General features: G+C 53.9%; 2 protein-coding genes across 12 annotated transcripts in view; both read right to left on the bottom strand.

Annotated features, from left to right (window-relative positions):
- Positions 1–915: 915 nt before the first annotated feature.
- Positions 916–4246, bottom strand: Fam174c (family with sequence similarity 174 member C). Of its 2 annotated transcripts, none has more exons than XM_074054534.1 (3): positions 3518–4246; positions 2233–2382; positions 916–1295 (listed from the first exon to the last, which is right to left on the bottom strand). In XM_074054534.1, the coding sequence occupies exons 1-2, from the start codon at positions 3784–3786 to the stop codon at positions 2262–2264; spliced, it is 390 nt and encodes a 129-aa protein (XP_073910635.1). In that variant the 5' UTR covers positions 3787–4246; the 3' UTR covers positions 916–1295; positions 2233–2261. The 2 variants fall into 2 exon arrangements, with proteins under 2 accessions (XP_073910635.1, XP_020026303.2); XM_020170714.2 differs by having other exon boundaries at positions 2266–2382; positions 3518–4240.
- The window catches only part of Cirbp (cold inducible RNA binding protein), a 13695-nt gene continuing 7285 nt past the window's right edge, over positions 2275–8684 (bottom strand). For 4 of the 10 annotated variants that reach the window (XM_074054533.1, XM_074054532.1, XM_074054525.1 and 1 more), the window contains 8 exons: positions 8417–8525; positions 8209–8315; positions 7981–8119; positions 7810–7891; positions 7243–7313; positions 5543–5655; positions 4804–4935; positions 4431–4711 (listed from right to left, as the gene is read on the bottom strand). In XM_074054533.1, coding sequence (XP_073910634.1) covers positions 5549–5655; positions 7243–7313; positions 7810–7891; positions 7981–8119; positions 8209–8315; positions 8417–8519 — 609 coding nt within the window. In that variant the 5' untranslated portion in view covers positions 8520–8525 and the 3' untranslated portion in view covers positions 4431–4711; positions 4804–4935; positions 5543–5548. Of the gene's footprint in view, positions 2383–3551; positions 3691–4430; positions 4936–5542; positions 5656–6083; positions 6858–7242; positions 7314–7809; positions 7892–7980; positions 8120–8208; positions 8316–8416; positions 8526–8684 lie in introns of those variants that run through there. The other 6 variants (XM_074054528.1, XM_074054527.1, XM_074054526.1 and 3 more) reach the window with 6 other exon arrangements.

Here is an 8684-nt window from a genome sequence, read left to right as displayed (position 1 = left end):
GCAGCTGAGACGGCAGAGAAGATGGGAGGGTGGGGCCTGGTCTGACATTAGGCAGTAGACAAGACAGGACTAATACAGAGGGGAGAGGGCTGACCAACCTGGCCCGTAATATTCCTGCTTCCCTGTGCTCAGATGGCTGGCAGGGGCTTAGGCTCAGCAGGGCTTTGAGGTGGACAAAGCCCAAGAGCCTATGGGTCAGGGGTGTGGGCAGCAGGATCAGCCCACCTGGTGTGAATGTAAGAACCAGCTTCTGGGAGGTGAGGAGGGCGGCTGGGAGGCATAGGGCTGCCACCTGGTGGTAGTTTTTCCTTATGACACAGTGTAGGAGGCTCTGGCCAGCAGCTGGGAAGACCTCAGGCTGTAGGGGTCTCAGGCCAGGTCCCCCCAATCTAAGGACAAATATACAGAGATACAAGCCACAGCTGGACTCTTCCCAGTAGCTCATGGAAGAAGCAGGCCCATACCAAGGAACCCATGGAGCCCAGGATGGGGACTCTGGCCTGTGGAAATGGACACAAGAGGCTGAGGGAGGGGTACACAGGTAGCTGCCAGGATCTCCAGCTATGCACCACAGCTCCAAGGCTCCTCTGGAAAACTCTCCCAAAGGTGCTGGTGGGCAGAGATGGGTATTCCTGAGGGCAGAGCTCTTGAACCCCAAGCTAAAGTACATATGAGGCTGCTGGGGAACATGATTTTTAAGAGATGGTTGTTCCCTCCAGGTGAACACAGCCTTCTAGGTAGGAGACAGACCATCTCCCTACCACATAGGACTCCACTCACCCTCTAGACAGCTCGGGCAATGCCACAGAAGCCCACTGCGGTCACAGATGGAGAACCTGAGATCATAGTAGCAGACCCAATCTGCTACTATGTCAGGACACCTGGGTCTGGGTCAAGGCAAGGTTGGATGCCAACTGCAAAGCCGTTGCTTCATTTATTGTCTCCAGCTCAGTGAAAAGGCACTCCCAGAGACCCCTTAGTCCCATCAGGCCTCAGCCCAGACTGCTACTGTCCCTGCAGGAGAGGGGGAGTGACAAAAGTCACAGTCCAGTCACGGGGCCGCTGAATTGTGGGCAGCAGCTCTGGAGGCCCCTTTGGCTGCTGCAGGACTCCACCAACCAGGCTGAGGGGTGTCTGGGGAGGTGAAGCCATGCTATCCAGATTGGGGGTTGATCCAACTTCAGGGAAGCTGCACAGGCCATGGTGGAGCTTTAGGTGGCACCCAGCAACACCAACATCAAAGCCAGTGGAAGAATGGAGCAGCTGTCTCTTGTCTTTCCTCCACGGCCCCTGGTCTGGAAGGTGAGGAATACAGGATAAGAGGAAAAGAAGGGGCCACCCTGCTGAGCAGAGACCTGCTTGTAACCTGGTTGGACAGAGTGTTCTGCCCAGGGGTGGAGGCAGTTGGTCCAGAGCCCCTTAAACCACTACGTCCACTCTCCTTAACTGACCACATGGAGAAGGGAATTCCAGCCAGAAAAAGTAAAGAGACCAGAGAAGTTCCCAGGCTAGAGTCTACTTCCCTCAGTGGGCTTGGAAAGCTAGAACCCAACCCCATAGTGACCCTGTCTCCTGGTCTCCAGGCCTGCCAACCCCCAAGAGATTGAGGGGAGCCATGGCAGCCACACCAGGATATAAGAGACCAGTAGTCACTCCAGCTCAGGACTGTGCTGTGGTCCAATCTTCTTTCTCTCCAGCCTCAGGGCTGTAAACCCTGCTGTTGCTTCTATCTATAATGTTCTTCAGGGGCTGATCCCATTACATGCCACCAAAGGCCTTCCAGACCCTACAACTTGGCCACACCCAGGGCCAATGTTTGGGGGTGAGGACTGTGGTACTGGTATTGGGGATGGAGCCTCAGGCATGCTAGACAAGTGACCTACCACTGAAATACATCCCCAGCTAACATTGCTGATTAACCATCCTGTAGTTAGGGTTTTTTTTTTTTTTTTGCAGTACTGGGGATTGGAACTCAGGGCCTCAGGCTTTTAAACCATACCCTCAGTACTTTTGCTTTTTTATCCAGATAAGTTTTCTTGCTTTTTTTGCCCAGATAAGGTTTCATGCTTTTGCCTGTGCCCACCTCAGATCTCCATCTTCCTACCTCTGCCTGAAGAGTAGCTTGGGATTACAGGCCTGTACCTTCTTCTTTTTAAAGATAAAAGAAACTCGGTCTGTCTGCTATACCTGTGTGCAGGCCTCCCCCCACATGGTGGAGCCCCCAACCCTTACCCAGGTCTCTTATTGGTGAGGAAGGCCCCCTACCATCTTAGATTTCTTGTCTCAAAGACAGTCTCCTCATCACTGTCCAGGGAGGTCATCTCAGTGGGGTCTTCAGTGTTGTTCAGGAGCCCATACCTCCTCCGCTGTGGCTTCTTCAGCCTGCAGGTGGTTCAGGGACACTCAGGGGCTGTTCAGTAACACTTTGTCCTGCCTCCCTCTGTCCCATAGAATACTGTGTGCTCTTCTAGCTCCCCAGAGTCCTGCTGCAACCCCCCCCATTGTGTTTCCTTTGCATCCTAAGAGCCACAAGAATTATAAACCACTTTCATGACAGAGACAGTGGACATTCCTGTGGCTCTGGCCAGGAGAAAGGGCCTGCTCTCGCTCCCATTTTAAAGATGGCAAAACTGATCCTCACAGGTGACAGTCACCAACTCAAGCCCAAGGCCCTGCCGGCCACAGCAGCCGGGAAAAGGATGAGGAAATTAAGAGCCTTTAGCATTCAGGTCCTGGGCAAGGCTCAGAAAGGGCAACTGGACTTTGACTGGATGAAGATCCTACCAGAGTTGAGTCCCCGTAAAGAAAGCCACAGGAAGTAGTTAAGGAACGAGAGGGGGACATGGGTCAGAGAGCAGGAAAACCAGGGCAGCCTGACTTGCGGACGCTGGGGCCATAAAGGAAAGACAGGGGTTCCCACTCACACCTCTCTAGAGGAAAGAAATCAGAAGAACCTGGAATGAAGGGGGCAGCCTCCAGTGCAAGCTCTATACTCGGGCGGGGGACAGCGAACACACACCCACACACCTCAAATCCCCACCCACTTCCGACCGAGCTGTAGAGAACCGAACAGGCTGAACCAGTGCGGAAACAGGCCCGGTTCAATGAATGCGCAGGAAGTCGCAAATCCCGGAGTCCGGGGTGTCTGGGTTGAAGGCGAAGAGGCGATTCCCTGAGGAGTGACTACTTGGTGCCCCTAGGAAGGCCCGCCCAGGCACTCTCCTGCCTCCTTTGTTCCATCAGGAAAATAGGCAGCATTGTCCCTGTTATGAGGCTGCAGTACGCTAAACCAAACCCTGACCTCAACTGCTATCAAAAACTCAAGCTAAGAAACAAGTCAGGTAACTGCAAAACTCCCCGCCCCGCCCCCCTCCGCCCCCCTCCGCCCAACCACGGTACAGAGACCGCAAACGTAGAGCCCACGCCCAGCCTGGGGGCGGGACCCAAAGACAAGCACAAAACGCGCAAGGCACGCCCCGATTGGCCGTGGTAGGGCGGAGACGTACGTCTGACGCACCTGAACGCCCGGATGAGGAAGTACAGGGCGGCCAGGACGCTGAGCCCCGTGAACACATAGAAAGAGCGCAGCAGTGGCGAGCCCGGAGAGCCCGGAAGCCACTCGTAGGTGCTGTTGTGGGTTGCACCTGGCTGGCTTCGGTTTGTCGCGGCAGGCGGCGGCGAGGGCTTGACCTGAGTGAGATGCAGAGGCGAGGGTGTGATGTCCTCGGCTCCGCACAGCAGCGTGTGCAGCAACAGCAACAGCAGCGGCAGCACGCGCGGCCCCATGGCCCGGCGGAAGCAGTGGCAGCGCCCCACCCCTGCACGCGGCTGCCACTCAGGCGCGCAGAGAGACGCCAGCCAATGGCCGGCGGGGGCGGAGCTCCAGGATGGAAAGTACCTCACCGTCCTGCGTTACCCACAACGCCCAGCGGCCAGCCGCTGCCCCTATCCAGGTGGGCGCTTACAGGCCGGTCTACAGGTTCCTCAGGGGCACTGGACCGGAACCTGGACGTGTCCGGGGCGTTGGGTCCTCAGGCCACTGTCACGCCCCCTGCCTACAGCTTGTCCCACTCCTCTTCCCACAATCACACCGTGAAGCATACAGCCCACCCAGCCCAAAAACACCCTACTGGCCTGGATAACCCAATTGGGCTACAATATGGCCCGTCCAGACAGCCACAGGAAACTTGATCCCACCTCCCTGCTGCCCCAGGTAGACACCATCAATTTGGAAGCTATCTGTGATACTTGTACCCCATAAAACTGTCCAGGCCCGAAAGTGGTCTGGGGATCCTGCGATGGCTGCTGCCCAGTCTTCAATGACCTCCTGGTCCATCTCCCGACATTAGAGATCCAGGTGGCTTTTTTTCCGACTCTTCACCACGTGCCACTCAAGCCTCTAACACCGAACCCCAAACCAGAGATTTCGCTTTCTGGGTCACACATGCCATTTTATTAAGATCCCACTTTCCACTTCCTGACAGTTGCAGGTGATGGCTGCCCACTGTACCGGCCATTAACACCAATGGCTCGCTCTTCTTTCCTCCTGAACAGACTTGAAGCCTGGTACATCGGAGGTCCCCACGAAGGGCCTCCTCAAAGGAGTGATGGGTGATGGCAGGAGCCACCGAGCTGGCGTGGACCCAGGAACCTGGGCACTCATCCTTGCAGGAAGCCTCCAACACCACAGACGGGTGCCCACACTGGGTCTCTGAGGGGCCAGAAAACAGAACCAGGTGCAGGAGGGAAAGGGGGCTCAGGCACATCCAGGTACAGGGTGTCACCCAGCCTTTAGGCACTTACAGGGGGCAAACAGGAAGCTAGGTGCTATCTCTGGCTCTTGTTCCAGTAGATTCCCTCCTGGGACGGTGACCTGCGAGGTCATAGCTGCTCTTGGACCACCCTTCCCCATGGCCGGGCTGGGTCTCCTTCAACCTGCCAAAACAAAGAAATGTTAACCTTGCTATCCTTGTGGGGCTTACAGCTTTTCCTCCCGGCCTCCCCTGCAACCATCCATAGCACCTATGAGGGTCCCATAGGTTAGTCACAGATTGTGACATCAGACACTGTCACAGGCCACATGCCCAAGATGGCCTGTGCCTTTCACAGCCAGTGCCATACTCCACCCTTAAGTAGAGCCAGCTGCCCACTTGGGATGGAGCTGCTCAGAGACCAGCGTGGGCTCTGGGAAAAAAACTGAAGGCAGCAACAGACATCAGAGAGTGCTACAGTTAGGTTAGAGAAGGCTGTCAACTGATGAATAAAAAACCCAAAATACAGGGTGCATGGTGGTCGCCAGTCCTGCCTTTGGATGGATCAGATCATACCTACAAGTAAGGTGTGACTCTGTGCTCCAAGTCACTGGCCCAGCTGCTGGAAGAAGGGCCAACGGCTGGGCCTAACTTTGTTCTAGCTTAATTAAAAAAAAAAAAAAAAAAGGGAAAACCAAAAAGCAGTCAAAAGAACATTCCCCGGGTAAATGACCTTACGTTCAAATAAGCTCTCAACAAGGAGGGATGTGGACACGAGCGGAAGGAGTTACCTCGAATTACAGGGCTATTTCCACAAATGAGCTAGCCAAGGGAGCAGCTTGCATCTCGGAGGTTCTGTTGGGCGCACAACACGTCTGTCCTCCGAGGGCTGCAGCTTCATAGGCTAGCAGAGAATGCTCAGAAGTCGTGAAGCACAGCAGAGCTAACTAACCAGCCCTGGTCTGGTCACCCTGGGGCACCCTGCTGCTAGGCTAAGGTCGTCCAGTCAGTGTCAGGGTCAGGTGCCCAAGCGTCCACAACTCTGCTAAGCTGCCCGCCCCATGGAGCCCTCCAGCTGACACCATCAGGAGCCTCTGGGGCTGCCCTGTGGCCTAAGCTACCCATTCCTGTTGCCCACCTGGCTCACCTAACCAGAGGGGGCTGTCAGCTGTTCTCAAAGCCCGACCCAAGTCACTTTACTCTGCCTTCCTCCTCTAGCTCTCTGCAGTAGGACTCCCAGACCTACGCCTCCTCCAGGTGCTCTGCACTCGCTGCCAGAGTCCGCAGCTCGGAGTGTGTTGTGCAATGAAAAGGGAAATTGTCAGAGCAAGGTTTGTTTCACACGGTCTTTTAATCAGCTTCGTAAAGCCAAAGAAAACTGTACAAGAATTCCTTAGCCACTGCAAATACAACATCAATGGAGTATGCACACGTCTTCCAGTAAAAAAAGGACAATATAAATAAACATCTTCAAGAACCTCTCAAGAGACATCTGCATGTCAGTAGGGCACACAGCACGATGGGCGTGCAGGCCAGACTCTGGGGCAGCCTGTGCTGCCCGGATGCCATCCTACCACGCTACACTCAGAAATATTACAAGGAGTTGAAAAAAGCCACAGCTTGCTCAGCTTCCAACAAAGAATGGATTTAAAGTCCAATCTCAGAGAAGTGAGTAGAGCACCCAACTTCACGGGGTGACCCCACTAAAAAAAAAAAAAAAAAAAGGCAACACAACCAGAAGAACGCTAAAAACAAAAAAAAATAACCAAAACCCCACACAACCCCCAATTATTTTTTTAAAAAACCCATGACTCATGGTTAAAAAAAAAGTAAAATCTGAAGTGCTTCTCAAAATGTTTTTAAAAACTCTTAAAAACGGACAGCACTTCTTAAAAAATTAAAAGTCTAGTAATGAGATCATGGGGGGTGGGGGTCAGAAGCAGTCAGGCTGTGTTGACAAGATCAGAACTGAAATGACTACAAAAGTGGGAATACAAGGTGTGTTCACTACACAATAACGATTCAGCGAAGCTCCCAAAATCTTTAAATATACAGCCATTGGAAGGACGATCTTGAGCAGGAAGGATTTTTACTCGTTGTGTGTAGCTGAGGACAAGAAGCAGGTACAGTGTAAAGGCGCTGAAGCACACAACGAGATGCAGCATCCACTCCCGAGCCCAGACCTGGAGGGCCGGCCCAGGGCTCAAGAGCCACCCCCCCCAGCCGAGGGCGGCTCACATGCACCTATGCTAGCCTACCAGCCAGCAGCTCCCTCACTCCCTTTGCTTTAGTTTCACTCTGACATTCTTAGTTCATTTTTACATTCTGTGGTACAAAGGGTTCTGAGAGGACAGGTTTGTTTTTTAGGGACAAGCAATGACAAAGTAGAGCCATGGCTGAGCATCCACCTAAGGCACTCCAGAAGGGCACAAGGGTTCACACCAAGCTCCCACCAGGCCACGCAGCGTGGCACCCTCAGAGCCAGACTTACCATAACTGTCATAGCTGTCTCTGTAGGACCCACCAGAGCTCCGGTCACCATAACCACCACCCTGACTCCGGCTGTGGGAAGGACACATGTTGTGCTAGAGGTCACCTGCCTGGTGATGCCTGGTCCATAGCAGGCAGGGCTCCAGCCCCATACCAGCAGCCCCATTGGGGAAAAGACAGCAGGGGAAAGGGTGCAGTTAGTGTAAAGCTTTGCCCAGCATGCTTGATGCCCTGGGTGCCATCTTCAGAACTGAATCCAAAAGACAAAACCCTAGCTGAGGGCATGACTCAAATAGTAAAGCACTGCCTAGCAAGCACAAGGCCCAGAGTTCAAACCCTAGCACCACAAAGAAAACAAAACAAAAAACCCTGCCCCTAGGCCCTCCCCCACTCATATAACTGTTCTGAGCAGCACCCCTGTCCTGAGTGTGCCACTTCTTCACCTTTCCTCCCAGCCCACCAGCCTCCTCTCAGTTTATACCACACCAGCTAAGGACAGCCCTCCCAGAGACCATGGACAGAAGCATTCCGCAGCCCTTAGGCCCAAGCTGGTTCCCTATCTCCTCACCTGCTATAGTAATCTCTGGAGCCTCCGTAGCCCCCACTCCGAGACTCAAAACGGCTGCCCCCGTAGCCTCGGTCCCCTCCCCCTAGAGGACAGACCGGATGGTTAAGGAGTGAGTACTCGCTCCTGCCAGCAGCACCTCCACCTACCCCCAAGTGCGTTTTAGACACTCACCTCTTGAGAAGCCACGGCCACGGCCACGGCCCCCACGGAAGAAGCCCCGACCTCCAGCAGAACCACCTCGGTACCCACGGGATCGGTTGTCAGATGACTTGCCAGCTTGGTCAACTCGGATCTGTCGCCCGTCCACAGACTGCAGACCACAGGTTGGCACGTTAGCCCTGTGTCTCCCTGTCCTTGGGGGTGGAACACCCTCGGCAACCCCCAACAGCACACCCTCACCTTCCCATTCATGGCCATCATAGCATCCTTGGCATCATCAATGTTCTCGAAGGTGACAAATCCAAACCCCCGAGATCGCTGGGTCTCCCTGTCTTTTACAACCACCACTGTACAGGGGAGAGGGCCTGCAGTCAGTGACTAGTTCTCCCCACAGGCAGAAACAGGGCCAAGCTAGCCCCATTTGGCTACCAGCCAGGGTCTGCCTCACCTTCAGAGATCTGTCCATATTTTGAGAAGACCTGCTCCAGCGACTGCTCATTGGTATCAAAGCTCAGCCCTCCAACGAAAAGCTTGCCTTCATCTGATGCCATGATGGCCTGTGACAGATACAATTGAAATCCTTTAGGGGGCTTCTTCCTCACCACCTTTCCTTTCTATTTTATACAAATGGCATATGCTCTTTGTAAGGAAATACTGGAAAATCAGTTTTCTGGTCTGACATTACTAAAAACCACCTTGAATTTCTTTTTTTGGAG

This window comes from Castor canadensis, chromosome 14 (assembly GCF_047511655.1).
Source record: "Castor canadensis chromosome 14, mCasCan1.hap1v2, whole genome shotgun sequence".
NCBI lineage: Eukaryota > Metazoa > Chordata > Mammalia > Rodentia > Castoridae > Castor > Castor canadensis.
Note: the sequence above shows the minus strand (reverse complement) of the source record. Positions and strands in the feature narration are given on the sequence as shown.

What these genes read in the sequence shown, in the direction of transcription:
- Fam174c (XM_074054534.1), bottom strand. Translation starts at nt 3,786, where the DNA reads ATGGGGCCGCGCGTGCTGCCGCTGCTGTTGCTGTTGCTGCACACGCTG. An exon ending in TTCCTCATCCGGGCGTTCAG is followed by an intron (nt 2,383 to 3,517) that starts GTGCGTCAGACG and finishes AACCACCTGCAG; the next exon opens with GCTGAAGAAGCCACAGCGGA.